Genomic DNA, 17,380 nt, shown 5'->3' on the forward strand with positions numbered 1-17,380 from the left:
CTGTTAATGAAGAGGGTTTAAGTACAAATCAATATTTAAATAGATGTATGCATAACAGGCACACACACACAAACTTCTCCTTCCTTTATTATGGTTACCATCTCACAAGTTATATAAATTAGTAATGGGCATTTGCATTTTCAGCGAGGGCCTGTCCCATGCCTAGTTGCAATCAATAAGCAATCCAATAGTTATTCTGCATTTCAAATTTACTAAAGCTAAGAGTTGAGGTGCTTGGCTTCTTGTAGGAGGGAGCCTGTAATGTAGTACTGGATAACTATTACTGAATTCTCCATAAAAACTGTACACTTTAAACTAATTTTTATTAAAACAGTAATCGCCTGATGACATTCAAACTTTCCATTTGCCTTTCACAAAGGAATGAATTAGGCTAATTGAAGTTTTCTCCTGAATTAGTGACATGTAAATATAAATCAATTCCTTTTCTACTAATTTTGGCACATTTGAACTTAAAGAATTTTAAAAGTTAAATACCCAAGTTCTTTGGAGTTTAAGAACGCTTGGCAAATATAGCTAGGTGCTAAAGTAAAAATCTTAAGAGGAAACTTGTCCTCCTTCAAAGTTTGCCTGAATTTCTCTTTCCTGTCTAATTTTTTCTTTGAAATTTTTTCTTTGAAACTAAAGATTCATGCTTTTGAAGAATCATCTTCTAGCTTATTAACTCTGCCATTTATTTGTCAAGCTTTGTAGACATGAAAGAAGCCTCTTACGAAGTTTTAAGCAACTCATCTTTTTTCATGTACTAAAGAGCAGACCAAATTTTAGCACTGCATGTGAACTGATAATTAGCCAGCGGTCGATAAGCACATTGTGCTGACATATGAATAAGGTGAAAAGCAAGCAGGCAAGTGAGTTCTTAAGAATTTTACCCTGGGCAAAAAGCTGAATTCTTTGATGTGCATTTGACAAAGGAATTGAAGAGGAAGATTTTACTCTTTGCTGCCATCTTGGACTTCACCATTAATTAAGGAGATCTGTCTTACCTGCACTGAACCCCATGCTTTGTTTGAATTCACAAAAATTAGAAGAAGATCACTTATTTACCAAATTTTCCCTCAATAAAAAAACCCCCCAACAGGATAGCTGTGTCTATTTTTGTGGAAACGAATAGACAAGGCTCCTAACTGGGACACTTTTACAGTACTAGGAAGGTACAAGTTACCCACCTCTACCCTGACATAACGCAACCCGATATAACGTGGTAAAGCAGTGCTCCGGGGAGGGAGGGGGGGGCTGCACACTCCGGTAGATCAAAGCAAGTTCAATATCATGCGGTTTCATCTATAACGCAGTAAGATTTTTTTGGCTCCCGAGGACAGCGTTATATCGAGGTAGGGGTGTACTTTTTAAGTATAAATTAATGAGAACAGAATCTTAAATATTGCTATCATTCATTATATAATAAAAGAGAACCATGGCATACTAAAACAGACACACTTTTCTTCTCTTTATAATACACTAACCTGGTGCAGTAACCTTTTCAGTTTTAGTAACTGAGTTTTTACAGCTGTGCAGTCTTGAACCATATGCCGAAGGGTCATTTCATCAAGCATCACTGTGTTCTCCCGTAAGCCCACCAACTGTCTAGGAGTCTGGTAGATGTTTGGTGCTCCATAGCCTTCAAAGTGACCAATAGGAGGCTCTAAGTGGCTGGAGCCCCTGAAGGAAATATTTTAGATAAAAATCAAGAGCAGTCTTAATCTAGAACTAAAATCTGTGAGCTCTGTTTAATGAGACCATTTTAGTAGTGTGTGTATTATTATTAATGCTGTAAGCAATTTTTAAAATTGCAGAGTACTAAATGGCATAGGCTACACTTATTTAGATTACCGAGTGGAGAAAAACGTTCACAAAACAAAGCCAGTGTTATCTTGATACAAAAATCTGCATGTTATTACACATCTACAAGAAGTGTCCCACAAACTAATTCAGTTCCCTGTAATCCAGGATCAGTTCACACCTGCACCATCATACAAGCAACATTTAAACAAGCTGGCTTGCAAAAAATGCAATACTATTTACTTCTTAATAAAATGGAAACACTTGTACTGGTCATGTGACATGGGCTGGAACAATTAAACCAGCAAAGCATTTTCCCTTGAGCGCATATGCTGAAATTGGCTGTGCATTTATAATATTAACACACAAACTAGTTTTGGGAAAAATATTTGCATCTAAATTATAATCCCCTAGAAAAGATCTGAGTTTAAAGAAGGGAATATTAGAGCAGTACCAGTATAAGTGTCATCTTCTCTCAAAAAAATCTAATCATGGGCACACCACTTCTCTGAAAATGCTATAACCTCTCCTTCATCAGAAGAAACCACACATCAGAATACATTAATTTCTAACAACTCCCTCAGAAGAGCTGCAACACAGTCCTTACCTGCTCAGGTCATTTTTACCATGTGGAAAGTGGCCTGCATGGCCCAAGTGATAGTGGTCTTGTGCACTCCAACGCTGCGGTGTCCTCTTCCAGAATCCATCCTGCTGCTGTCGCGTATTTCTGTCTTGTCTATCATAACGATTCATATTTTCACAGTCCACTACACAGATGTTTAAAAAAGTTATGTACATAACATATTCTAAAGGCATTCACTAACACAAAAATAAAAGTAAACGTTAATCAGATATAACTAATAGGTGCACAAGTACAATCTGAAACATGAATACTTCTTCAAACTGATCGTAAAAGTGAGCTAAGCTGAACACACAAGGATCAGGATTGTCATAAGAGACCACCTGTAATGCCTCACTTTTCATCTCCACAATCCTTTTTGTAATAACTTCAGAAGTTATATTGTTTAAATAAACATAAAGTGATCAGAACCTGCAGCTGAATCTACAAAAAGTAAAACTTAAGATTTAAAACATTTTTAGAAGACAATTTGATATCAGAAAATATTTTTCTCTCTTTTTACAATCTTTTTTATCATTAGCCTTTTAAGACTTAGGAACAATACTCAAAATATAGGAAGACAATATTTTAGAAAGAGGCCAATACAATGTTCTGCAATGAAGAACAATTTTTCATTTTAAAAAAATATCCCAAACTGGCTGTAGCCTAATTTTTTTTTAGCTTCAGAAAGAATCCCTAAGATTTTAAAAAATCTTTTAAAACATTAAACTTCTTCAGATTTAAACAGCTTTTGTCCACAAACAATTTGAGAAGACTGAACTTGGCAACAGCTTGTAAACCACTAGAAACAAAGCCAAAATTCAACTACAATCCCTGCAGTCAGACGCAGCAAAAAAATTAAAGTTATAAACTACTGTTCTGCTGCTAGACTTCCCTGTCACTTACCCAAAGAGTTTTCCTCACATTGTCAGCATGTCTCTAGAAGAGGAACTTTACACAACAGAACATTGTGTTACTCAGCTGCCTACTCAGACATAGCTGTACGTAAGACATTGATAAACAGGCCTTCCTTCCTGCTTGGTTCCCACCCTGCGTTTTGTTGGGAAGCAAGCCCAGTTTTACCCTGTGATTTAAAACTACCATCCTCACTGCGTACATACTTGTTGAGCTAGAACTGTTTCTATATATAGCATTTAAGCACTATCCCAGACTCCGGAATGGAACAAGCAAAGTTTCAGTATGCCTATGAAGTATTCTGAGGGCGTTGGTATCAATTAAATTATGTATAATCCTAAACTGAGCCTGAAATGCACTTTGCTGCCTAGTCAAAGTAATCCCAAATTAAGATATTGTTGTAATAATTCATTGTACCTATGCTCAATTTTATCAGCTTTTATAATCAAAATAATCAAGATACAAGGAAAAAAATCTTTTAAAAAGTGAATGGTTACATAAACTAAAATATAGTAAACAATTACTTTAAAAAGCTGCCTCCTATAGCTCATTATATGAGTACATTACAAAGTATAAACAAATACATTTATAAGTAATTTCATTATGATTCAGCTTTGCAAACAAAATTGCGACTTTCTAATCACACCCTTGCCCCGCCCCCTGCCCAGAGGCCCCACCCCTTCTCCGAGGCCCCACCCCTGCTCATTCCATCCCCCCCCCATCACTCACGCTCCCCCACCCTCACTCCCTTTCACTGGGCTGCAACAGGGGGTTGGGGTGTGGAAGGGGATGAGAGCTCCGCCTGGCGGTGCAGGCTCCAGGGTGGGACCACAAATGAGGAGCTCAGGGTGCAGGAGGGGGTTCTAGGCTGGGACAGGGGATTGGGGTGCAGGAGGGAGTGAGAGCTACGGCTGAGGGCTTTGGGGTGAGGCCACAAATGAGGGATTTGGGTGCAGGGTCAGGACTGGGGGAGGGGGTTGGGGTGCGGGAGGTGGTGAGGGCTCCAGGGGGAGGCCAGGGATGAGGGGTTTGGGGTGCATGAGGGGGCACAGGGGGCAGGCTCCAGGAGGGAATTTGGGTGCAGGAGGGGGCTTGGGACTGGGGCAGGGGGTTGGGGTGCAGGCTCTGGCCAGGCGGCGCTACCTCAGGAAGCTCCCAGAAGTGGGCAGCATGTCCGGCTCCTAGGTGCAGGGGCAGCCACAGGGGCTCTGCACGCTCCCACAGGTGTGGCCCCTGCAGCTCTCATTGTCCCCAGTTCCCAGCCAATGGGAGATGCAGAGACGGTACTTGGGCAGATGCAGCGTGCAGAGCTCCCATGGCTTCCCCTGCACCTAGGAGTTGGGCATACTGGCCACTTCCGGGAGCCACGCGGAGCTAGGTAGGGAGCCTGCCTTAGCCCTGAAGCGCTGCCGACCGGACTTTTAGCAACCTGGTAAGCAGTGCTGACGGGAGCCGCCAGGGTCACTTTTTGCCTGGGCGTTTGCCTGGGCGAAAACTGGACGCCTGGCAACCCTAACTGCACAAAATAGTTGGGGGTATGAACGAGTATGAACCTTTTCAAAATATGAATTTTGCTTATTCAGTTATCACATATGCAATGGTGTTTCCAATTTCTCCTCATCAGCACCATTCTGCTCTCTGTATTTGAAATTCAATTTTTGCATTTGTGTTTTAAGAGCTTTATAAACAAAATATTTTTAGTACCAAATGATATTCTATTAAGGGATTCCCATCAGTTTTCCAATAAAATTCCCAGCCACTATTAGTGGAAGACCACTCCCATTGGGGAACAGTTTTTTGTCCTTTTTCAATACAGGTGTCACAATTAAAAAAATGGTTATTAGCTTTCTATAACTGTTGTTCTTAGAGATACGTTGCATATGTCCATTTCATTGTATGTATGCATTCATTTTGTTCACTAGTGCCAGTGAGTTTTCCCTAGCGATACCTGTAGATATGGCCCCTCCAATCGCCAAGTTCCTCATGCTGCAAAGTGAAGGTATAAAGGGCAGAGTTGTCCCTCTCATCCCTTAGTTCCTTCACATTGGAATACTCTAGTAGACTCCAATGCGCTTGGGAAGGAGAGTGGGTCACATAATGGACCCATAATGGATAGGGATAGATACTCCCTATCTTAAAGAAGAACAGTTACAGAAAGGTATGTAACCATTTTTCTTCAAGTGCTTGCTTATGTCCATTACACTGTAGGTGACTCCCAAGCTGTTACTGTAGTTTGTGAGGCTCAGAGTCTCATCAGAAGAGAGGCTACAGACCACCTTCCTACATTTGAATCCTCTTAATTATGCAGACAGTGCATAATGTCTAATGAAAACGCATAAATACTGCTGAGATTGACTGAGCTCTGGCTGAGTGCACCATGAATTGGTCAGAAAGTGTTGCACCTCTGACAGTGTTACAGAGTGTAACAGTCTGTGATCCATTTCAAGAGCCTTTGGGTGGTGACTGGATGATCCCTCAAATGTTCTGCATATGAGACAAAGAACTTGGATGAAATTCAAAAGGACTTTGTCCTATCCAAGTAAAAAGCTCAAAGAACGTATAGGGTATGGAGCCTTCACTTATCCATATATGAATTTGGTTCTGGAAGAACACTAGCACACAGACTGATTCAAGTGAAAGTCAGAAATAATTTTCTCAAGGAACTTGGGGTATGTGGTCTCAGCTGCACCTTGTCCTTGTAGAAAACAGTGTACGATGGCTCAGTGACCAATGTATTCAGCTCACCTATCCTCTCAGCAAAGGGGACGGCCTCCAGGAAAGCTACCTTCACTGACAGATGTAAAACAAACTCAAAGGGAGGGTCCATAGGTACAGACAACAAGATGCACCTAAGAACTAACCCTGACTCCTATAGGTTCAGAAGATAATCCAGGATCATTTGAATTTTTGTCTGAGTAGGGGACATACCAGGGAGGCTGGCCAGATGAAAAAAATATTTCTACTTACTCAGGTAAGTAGCTCTCATGGATGGTTCCCTGCTATTAAAGAGCACATTCCAGACTGCAGTTGAGCCTCCTCTGTATTCAACTATGGAGGAGCCATACCAGGAAGTCCACCACATGGTCATGTGACAGCAGGAGTGGTCACAGCAGGAGTTCTTGAGGTGTTAATTTGCAGACATCTGAATACCACATCCTTATAGCCCAAGCCTGGCCAAGATGGATCATTCAGCCATGATCTTCCTTGAGCTTCAGGAAGACCCTGGCAGGTATACATACAGGAGCACTTTGCTCCAAGGAAAGAGGAAGGTATCTGATATTCATCCCAGGCTGCAATCCAGCCTAGAGCATAAACAGGAACACCTCCTATTCTGACAAGTCACAAACAAGCCCACGGACAGAAAGCCCCCTATGTGAAACAACCAGGCTAAAATGTTCATGCTGAGGGACCATACACGGTCCAAACTGAATGATCTGCTCAGACAATCTGCCATGGTGTTTTGGACCCCGAGCAGGTGATACGCTTTGAGAGGGACAAAGTTCCATAGCTTGACTAACTCTTTGCAGTCTGATCTGACTCTTCCTTGTTTGTTCACATAAAAACTGAAGCAGTTATTGGTAACCACATGGACAGTCTTGCCCTGAATGCAAGGGGGAAGTGCTAGAGCACCCGGAAAACCGCACATAATCCTAGGACATTCATGTGCAATCTGGCCTCACATGTAGTCCACAAACTTTGAGCTCAAAGGTTGCTGAGATGCACTCTCCACCCCATAGCTCAAGCAACTGTTACCAGAATCATGGGAGGGAGGGGAAGAAAGAAAGACTTCACTGCACAAGTTGTCTTGGCTCATCCACCAGTTCAGAGACATCATCATCCTGTCTGGGATTTGCACTGGCTTGTCGAGGTGATGAATTTGAGGGCAATAGAGTGACAAAGAGCCATGCTTGTAAGAGGTGCAACCTATCATGAGGAATGACACATGTTCATACTGTCATGTGCCTTAAGAGCCTCAGACAATTTGTCACAGTAGTCTGAGGGCAGAGGTGAAAGTAAGCCGGTATGCCAGTACGCCGTACCACGGCAAGAGCCGGTACGCCGTACCGGGGCGGCCCGGCTTCCCCAAGTGGCAATTTTAAGGGACTGGGGCTCCCAGCAGAGGCAGGAGCCGCGGGCCCTTTAAATTGCCACCAGAGCTCTGCTGCTGGAGCCCTGGGGTAGCAGCAGCAGGGTTCCGGGAGCTATTTAAAGGGCCTGGGGCCCCCGCTGCCTCTACTGACCTGGGCCCTTTAAATAGCCTCCGGAGCCTCGCCCCCACTACCCCAGGGCTCTGGGGGCTATTTAAAGGGCCGGGGTGGTAGAGGCAGGGGAGCCCCCGGGTAAAAAGCAAAACAGTCCACTCTACCATTGGTTACAGACTGACATAGCACTTGAAGAATACACTTTTCCCCTCATGACAAAAATTCAGCCTTTTTGGGGGGTAGCAATTCTAGCACAAAAATCTGGGGTTACAAGTTGAAATTTGGCAGGGCAATAATTCTCACTGATAAGCATCTTTCATTTTACTGTTCTTTGAAACTGGATGTGATGGTTATGATGCTATGAAAATTGTTCTTTGTACAGTCAGTCATTTTTTTAAAAGTGATCTGTCAGTTGCATGCATTTGTGGTTAACTTGCTGGGGATGTGTATATTCACTGCACAGCTAAACACTGATATGTACATTCAAAAACAACTTTTCATCTCAAGCATAACGTTTTCAGCTGCAGTAAGGTATGCACTCAGTGAGGCAGAAGCTTCTCCTTCACTGAGCTGAGGAGCACAGTCAAAGAAGCAGAGCTCTGCAGAAGTCCTTGTCTTACTGAATGTTTACTTTCACATGACAGGCCACTGCAGTCATGTCTAGCCAACGTTTCTACAGTAACGTCTCACTTAACGTTGTAGTTATGTTACTGAAAAATGCAACTTTAAGCGAAACGATGTTAAGCAAATCCAATTTCCCCATAAGAATTAATGTAAGGGGGGGAGGGAGGGGAGGTTCCAGGGAAATTTTTTTCACCAGACAAGATATTATACATACATACATACATACATACATACATACACACACACACACACACACAGAGTATAAGTTTTAAACAAACAATTTAACACTGTACATAGCAATGATGATTGTGAAGCTTGGTTGAGGTGGTGAAATCAGAGGGTGGAAGAGGGTGGGATATTTCCCAGGGAATGTCTTACGGCTAAATGATGAACTAGCACTCGGCTGAGTCTTCAAGGGTTAACACTTTGTTGTTAATGTAGCCTCACACTCTACAAGGCAGCACAAATGGAGGGAGGAGAGACAGCAAGGCAGACAGAGACAGACACACACTGTGTGTGTGGGGGGGGGCGCATTGCCCCTTTAATTACGCTGACCCCACTCTAAGTACACTACCTTAAGTAGATCAGCAAGTTGAGACAGCAGCTGCTGCCAGCAAACTCCCTCCATCCTGAGACCTGTCATGTTCGTCCCCACCCCCGCTCTATAGAGATGGGGTAAGCGAGGGGCAGGAGTAGCGGGGAGGGGGACACCCTGACATTAGCCCCCCTTTCCCTCGCCCCTGTACAGCAAGCAGGAGGCTCCCAGGAGCAGCCGCAAGGCAGAGGGCAGGAGCAGCACAGGGAAGTGGTGGGGGAGATAGCTGAACTGCTGGCAGTTTATAGCCTGCTGGGTGGCTGCTGCACAGGGAACTTAGGGGAGCAGGGAGCTGATGGGATGCTGCCGGTCCACCCTGGTTCCAACCCCCCCACCAGCTAGCTGCAACGGGCTGCTCTTTCTGCAAGCAGTGGACAAAGCAGTTGCCTGCCAAACAACGTTATAAGGGAGGATTGCGCGACTTTAAATGAGCATGTTCTCTAATAGATCAGCAACATAACAACGAAACAACATTAACCAGGACGACTTTAAGTGAGGAGTTACTGTATTTATTTATTTTTAAAATTATTTTAAGTGGTAGTGGCCATCCCAATTAAAGCTGAATTGTGGGATAGAGCTGAGAGGGCAAGATACACACCTCCATAATGCCCTGGCATCTGCTGTCCAGGCCCTAGAGGTTTTCCTCTGCAGCATGGGACATGGGTCACTTGCTGGAGGATTCTCTGCAGCTTGAGGTATTCAAACCACAATTTGAGGACTTCAATAACTATGACATAGGTTAGGGGTTTGTTACAGGAGTGGGTGAGTGAGATTCTGTGGCCTGCATTGTGCAGGAAGTCAGACTAGATGATCATAATGGTCCCTTCTGACCTTAAAGTCTATGAGTCCAATGTCAGCCCTCTGTTATTAAAAGGGCTGGTTTTGGTCAATTCTAACACCCCAAAGTCTTCGTCTACACTAGAATTTAAGGGTGCAATGTTACATCGCCTTCTCTAACTCAATCAATACATTCTAAAACTTTAATCAAGACAAACTGTATTAGAACATACTAAGCTGGTCAAGTTAAAGATGACTATCTAGTGAGATCTTTAAAAGCTTTGTTTATATAAAGCAATTACAGGTAGCAATCTGCCATAAAGAGCAGTGCTGGGTGGAAGAATGCTTTATCTTACTCTGCACCTGCAAATATTTCTCTTACCCTTGTAAGCAGCTGGCTGCACAGGCAATGTCAAGTTTAAATGTGTGTGTTATATGTGCCTGTTGGTCCAGGGTTCTTTGCATTGTGTTAGGTTGCCTGGGTACCATCTGGACTTTAACACCATTGCACAGGTCATGTTCTGCAGGCAAGAACTTCTTAATATATACATGTGCCTGGATATCACATTTTAATGTTTGTTTGTTTCTTCAATAGGATTAGAAATTTGGGAAGTTTGTCCAGCCAGAAGGAGTTGGAATGGAGATGGAATAATATGGAGGAGAGTGGAGAAGAGTGGTGGGGTCTCCTGACCTAACAAAGATTAGAAAATGAAGTAAAACCCATTCCTGAAAACTAGAAAACAACTAGAATTGTATTATCTCCACCACCATCCCCCCACTACTCTTGGCAACATAGGGGCTACCATCTTTCCTGAGGGAAGTTTGGCTTCACTCCCAATAGGAACAATAGAAAGTAGTGTTTCAAGAGATGGCATCTTAACTTAGGATTCCTGTGACCTGAGTCTCATTCAAAACAGAATATGGAAACTATGTTTAAGATGGCAGTTCTTTGTGGAATTCTCTGCAGAGAATGTTATTTGTCAGGAGAATCTTTCAATTGTAAAGAAAAATGGCAAAAACTGATCCCTGACCCTAAAATTCTTCAAATGTAGCCAACACATGAGATTCCAGTGAGTTTTTTTTAAACTAAATTAAAAGTTTGAATTCACTGTTATTCTGTTAAGAAAATTAGGACAAAAAATGGTCTGGCACCAGATGTTAATTTTCTCAAAGGAGCTATTTTAAAAAAAAAAATTATCTCAAAATAACTAATTTGTTTGTAAATTCCCACAAAATTCATTCTGTAAGTGCCACAGTTTGGGAGAAGATATAATTCTTTATACATAGCAAAATAGTTAAAACCCTGCTTCAAGTACAAAACTCTTCTCAACCTTACCTGGAAGAATGACTGACACTTCCATAATAGGACAAGGTGAGTGATGTAATATCTTTTATTGGACCAACTTCTGCTCTGCACATTTCCATAACAGATACATAACACTGGGTTGAGTTGTGCATCTGGAGTATTAGGTTAGGTTGTTAGACCACATTCAACCAGGCTTAAGTACTTCACTAACCATTGTCACAAGATGTGTCCTCAGGTAGGTCCACATCAAGCATGAGATCATCATCTTCGAGATCACACGAATCAAGGTTATTCAAGATATCCTACAAGAAAAAGATGAATGAGGGGAAAGAACTGTGTACATAAACAATGTTCTCACTTACATGATAGTTACTTTACTGCCCTGCCATAAAGTGGCATATTTTTATTTTACAATATACTTACACTGTATTTGTGTTCAAGACAACACTTGTTGGCCTGCTACACCCAGGGTTGTGAGTTCAATCCTTGAGGGGGTGATGTGGGGCAAAAATCTGTCTGGGGATTGGTCCTGCTTTGAGCAGGGGGTAGGACTAGATGATGTTCTGAGGTCCCTTCCAACCCTGATATTCTATGCTAACACATTGCCTCTTTCTCCAGTTGCAAGATCAGTCAACACTACCCAGTGCAATTGCTTTACAGTAAGGCTACTAATTATGGCATCTCCGGCAGCCTGATACAGTAACAGTGCCTCAGTAATCAGTCAAAATCTAACAAATGCATTTTTTCTACCTGGTGTTTGAGGTTTCTCCAAAGGTTTCTCTGTTCATTGGCTTAATACTTTTCATAAGATTTCTCCAGTTAGATATTTTAAAACCTTTGTGCAACTCATTTGCTCACTTTAATGAGCTGATATTAACTAGAAAATCGTAGTTTGTAGAGAGTTAGCTCACTGAATTTTTATTAATAAAGTTAAACAGTACAAATGTTGCCACTTTTTCCATATTGATCAAAAGAATGAAGTCTTGTATGACTTCATAACAATATTCAATACCAAAAAAATGGGTAAAAATAATCAGTCAAAACAAAACTAGCACAATCTTACTTCAAGTATCAGATTTGTCTGTCCAGACTCAGTAAAGTACAAGTGGCAAAGGGACAGCTCTAAATTATAAACTAGTCAACTAAAAAGTTTCAGTAAAAGTATAATTTTGCAGGAAGTTGCATTATGGGTGACTCAAAACTCCTTTGCCACTGCCAAAACAGGAGGTTCATTGGCAACTGGAACTTAAGTGAGTGATGGACCCTGCACATGGCAAGCAATCCTACCTTTCCCCTTCCATAACCCACAATCTGTGACTAGATTACAGAAAGAACAATTAACACTAAAATAGGACATGCTGATGCAAATATTAAACTATGAAACCAATACTAATATAGAGATTTATATTTATAGGGTGAAAACTCAACAACAGTACAGAGTAACAAACACCCTAAACCAGCGGTGGGCAATCTGCGGCCCATCAGGGCAAGCCACCAAACCATTTGTTTACATTTGCACAGCCTCCCGCGGTTCACCATTCCCAGCCAATGGGAGCTGCGGGAAGCGGCACGGGCCTGGCCGCCGCTTCCTGCAGGTCCCATTGGCCAGGAACGGTGAACCGTGACTACCGGGAGCTGCGAGGGGTGGGGGGGCTGCAAATGTAAACAAATGGACTGCTGCCCCGTCAGAGACTTGCCCTAAACCATCCCTTCTCTCATTGATGCAAACATCCAAACAGTGAACCAGTGGCAGGTAACACTCTGTATCTTGCCTTGATTGAGAAAGTGGCAAAGTTTTTTAATAAATAAACAAACAAATAGAAAGAAGCTTCAGAGGTGCAGAGCAGGGATAAAAGGCAGGACTCCTGCCCTGTGTCTGCTACTCCTCTCAAGAGGCCATGTGGCCAGTCAAGGCCTAGTCACCAAGGTATCTTATCAAGGGGCAGCAGTCAATGACATCACAGCCATAGTACTATCCCTTCCCGCAGGCAGATTCCAGTCCCCCTGAACCAGCCAGCCAATCATGTTTATCTACTACAGCAAGCAATGCTGGACTTTAAACACTGAGCTGAATTGCAGAGTACTGCTTCACGTAATATTTTGTGTGGTGACCACTTACTTTTAACCTAAAAGGTGAACAGAAGTTTTATTTTACTGATTCTGTTATTTGGATGTTATTACTTTAAGGACTCTGATATATGGGAATGACATGGTAAAAATCTTTACCGTTTGATGGATTTGGTTTTGGATCTCCACCTGTGCCAACCCCAACATTTTACATTTGTTTGGTATGCTTTTAATCTATGCTTTGCTCTTTAGAACAGAGTGGCAGGGTGTGGTATCTTTAAATCCAAGTGGCAGGGTGTGGCAAATTTAGTTCCGTGTTCTATTTTGTTGCTCAAAGCACCTACAACACCTACACTCCTTTAATATGTTGTCTCTAAATCATCAGAAGTTGAAAGTCTCAAATTTTCACTGAGAATTTAAGGTTTCCCAAAGGTTTTTTTGACCAACAAAACCTAAAACAAACACTTATTGGTACCCACAGTTGTCTCCTGTCTTTTCACAAGAGGATCTCTATCTTAAGAAGTGGGACAAACTGACTTAATAAAGGTTTTCCAACACTAATTTTACATTACTGTGTTTTTGCATTTGCTTGAAGAGTCTTGCCCAAGAGCACCATTCTGAAGCATGAGTCATGATTCTGCTGTTCAGAATATCTCCAAGATAATGTCTTTATTGAATGGGTTTTCTTCCTGGAACCTTGGCATAAAACTCTGGCAACAGCACACATTGTCAATACAGTCCATACAAGCACCTTTAAGTAGTTCTGCAAATTTGGGTTTTTGTTAGTGAGGCAGATCCAATTTGGTGCTGAATACATATTTTATGCAGCTCCTTCATCAATGTTTTATCCACTGCAACATGAGTGCGAATGCACATGTACATTTTCAGAAAAATGTGTTAATTACATTTCTAGATTTACTGTTTTTCTGTGGGACACTTTACAAGCATAAGACTACTTATACTACAGTAAGCGATACTGAATAACCATATACAAGATTAAATATCTCCCAAAGGTAATGGGAAACACAAGCATCTTTGACATTCTAGAGCAATGTCCAACAACACATGTAGTAATATGCTGTGTTTCTGAATGATTGGGTGTAAGCTATGAAACCTACATGACGCACATCAGTGTTACTATGGATCTAAATTTTTAATTGGCTGTCAGTAGGATTTTAACATCTTGAGTAGCCACACCTATTTATAGATGTTAAGAGATGTTTATTGGATTTCCAGCAGGAAAACCTTATTGTAATAACTTCATGCCAGAGAGACTTTAAATCTGTCTAATAATTCTATCATTTTAACAGCTATCTATGACTACGTTCATTATTTTCCCCTCTTATTCCCTTGACAATCGGTTTAGTGTTCATGAAAGTGAAGGGCTATTAGCACTGGCTTGAGACAACTATATAGGCATCCCCAACATAGATCTTTAATACAGCCAAATACGGATTTGCAAAACATATGCAGTATACTATTCTCATTAGCACACATTTTTACTCTCTTCTTAAAAACACCAAGTATACTGGAGAAAAGCAAGAATGAACCCTTTTTGTAAAAGTAAATTACATGGCAGTCATGAGTTGCAACTTGCCCAGAAGGTAGCAACCTTAGCAACTTATCCAATGCATATATTATAGCAAACCCCAGCCAGAGACTCTGCCTGGTAGGACCAGAAGCTGCCAAAGCAGAGACTGCTGACTAATGCCAAAATATGCCAGAAGTCTATTTACAACTCACAAACGCATCCAAAAACCTGTGATCACTATTTTATAACACAACAGTAGTGTTCACCAATATATATGGACTAGCACAGGGATAGGCAACCTATGGCACGGGTGCCGAAGGCGGCACACAAGCTGATTTTCAGTGGCACTCACACTGCCCTGGGTCTGGCCACAGGTCCTGGGCCTCTGCATTTTATTTTAATTTTAAATGAAGCTTCTTAAACATTTTAAAAACCTTATTTACTTTACATACAACAATAGTTTAGTTATATATTACAGACTTATAGAAAGAGACCTTCTAAAAACGTTAAAATGTATTACTGGCACGCAAAACCTTAAATGAGAGTGAATAAATGAAGAGTCGGCACACCACTTCTGAAAGGTTGCCAACCCCTGGGCTAGCATATAAATCAAATTTCTCTCTCTCTCTCTCTCTCTCTCACTCACACACACACGTAGTTATGTAGCCTAAATTGGCCTGTATCTTTACTATAAACCTTTTCACTTATGCTACGTATCTCATAACTCCTTCCATTAGGTCAAGTAAGCTCTGGCTTAAAAAGACAGTAAATCTGTCAGGACCAGGACATATGATTATTTTACCAGAGCAACAGGTAGGGAGTTTCTCACAGAACACTTGAATGCTAGTATCCAAACCAAAAATAAGAAAAGGAACTGGGACAAATGGATGGGTTGGATATTAGTGACTTGTAAGGAGATGTGTAACTTAGAAAATCATCCTATAAATACTACCAGCTGAAATGTGTAACTTTGGGAGCATACCTTCTACATAAGGTAAATGTAACAATGGTGCATGAGACAGCTTCCCAGAGTCTGGTATCACATAGAACCTTTTTCCTGTACTATATTATTGGTGGCTGACAGTAATAAACCTGACTGATATTGGCCATTTGGTCTCTCGAATATATTTTATAGCAAACTAAAGTGTGGTCAAGCAACTCACTACACAATTTATCAACACTAGTAATGCAAGTAACAAATCAATAATTTTAAGGATACCATTTAAGGATTAGCTGTAAACATAATTAATCAACTTTCCCTGAAATCTGCAAGTTTTTAAATTTTAAGTTTTTGTCCTGTAAGCACGAGAAAGCTAGTCTGGAAGTCACTGAAATCTTCTTTCACTACAGCGGTGGTTATCTACCTTTTCCATGCCATAAACACACTTTAGGGAAAAAAATATTCTGAGATCCCCTCCCTATCTAGCCATAAAGAAAGGAAGCATGGTCACAAACCCCAAATTGAAAATTCATGCTCTCTATGAATGAGAATCACATTTCCTAGCAGTTATGCACTCATGAAATGTTTTCTACTGTTCCACATTACTACTATGGACATAATTTCCTACGTGCTTTCTATTCTAATATACCAATCATCATGGTATCTAATGCTGAACTTCTGCAAACAAATCTGTAAACAGATGGCACTGAGGTGTGAAAAGTGACAATTTGAATCCCAACTGACTTCATGTAGATTTAACAATATTGGACATTTTTTTTCCCTTTCATAGAACATGATATGTTTTTTGTGACAATGAAATTGAGCCTCCATTAAATTCAGCAAAGGTCTGGTTATCAGATAAAGTGTGCATGGACTATTCACATCAGTATGATCATAGCATACACAATTCAGCAAATTGAATACTATTTTGCTATATCATCTTAGTTGTAGGATATTACAACTGTGGCGCAATACAATATAGTTGAGATAAAACATATCTTGGCAGGAAGATAACTGATTTAAAATTCTTAGTGACTTAATTCCTAAGGTATACCATTATTAGAAAGCTTGCTCTTCAGAATTTACTGCTAGCCAGTATCTAGCTAGTCATGGTTTTATTTTTGTACATCAACTTACTGGAAGTTTAAAGACTAAACAGATTTATTTTGGCATAAGCTTTCGTGGGTAAAAACCTCACTTCTTCAGATGCCTGCATCTGTAATGTTCACTCCATGCATTATATAATCACACATGAAGAGAAGTGAGTTACCTCACAAGTGGAGAACCAGCATTGACAGGGCCAATTCAATCAGGGTGGATGTAGTCCACTCCCAATAGTAGATTAGGAGGTGTCAATTCCAGGAGAGGCAAAGCTGCTTTTGTAATGAGCCAGCCCCTCCCAGTCCCTATTCAAGCCCAAATTAATGGTGTGAAATTTGCAAATGACTTTTAGTTCTGTTTTTCTTTAAAGTCTGTTTCTGAAGTTTTTTTGTTCAAGAATAGTTACTTTTAAATCTGTTATAGAATGTCCAGGGAGATTGAAGTGTTCACCTACTTGCTTTTGTATGTTACCATTCCTGATGTCCGATTTGTGTCCATTTATCTTTTTACATAGGGACTGTCCGGTTTGACCAAATGTACATGGCAAAGAGGCATTGCTGGCACATGATGGCATATATAACATTGGTAGATGTGCAGGTGAATGAGCCCTTGATGGTGTGGCTGATGTGATTGGGTCCTCTAATGGTGTCGCTACAGTAGATATGGGGACAGAGTAGGCAACGAGGTTTGCTACAGGCAGGGGTGAGCTGGAGCCGGTTCGCACCGGTTCGCGCGAACCCGTTGTTAAATTTAGAAGCGGTTTTAGAACCGCTTGTTAACTAGCTTCCCTGCGAGGGAAGCTTTGACGGGCTCTGCCTGGGAAGCCTGTAATTCCTCCTCCCAGCCGCCAGGGGGCGCTGCGCTGTGCTGCGAGAGCCATGTGAGCTGCCTCCTGGCCCTGTT

General features: G+C 41.4%; 1 protein-coding gene across 9 annotated transcripts in view; it reads right to left on the reverse strand.

Annotated features, from left to right (window-relative positions):
* The window catches only part of CCSER2 (coiled-coil serine rich protein 2), a 139,820-nt gene that overhangs the window by 67,330 nt on the left and 55,110 nt on the right, over positions 1-17,380 (reverse strand). For all 9 annotated transcript variants that reach the window (XM_045024046.1, XM_045024049.1, XM_045024043.1 and 6 more), the window contains exons 4-6: positions 11,050-11,140; positions 2,408-2,567; positions 1,485-1,680 (exon numbers count right to left, since the gene is read on the reverse strand). In XM_045024046.1, the coding sequence (XP_044879981.1) occupies positions 1,485-1,680; positions 2,408-2,567; positions 11,050-11,140 (447 nt within the window). The remainder of the gene's footprint in view (positions 1-1,484; positions 1,681-2,407; positions 2,568-11,049; positions 11,141-17,380) is intronic.

This window comes from Mauremys mutica, chromosome 7 (genome assembly GCF_020497125.1).
Source record: "Mauremys mutica isolate MM-2020 ecotype Southern chromosome 7, ASM2049712v1, whole genome shotgun sequence".
NCBI classification, from domain to species: domain Eukaryota; kingdom Metazoa; phylum Chordata; order Testudines; family Geoemydidae; genus Mauremys; species Mauremys mutica.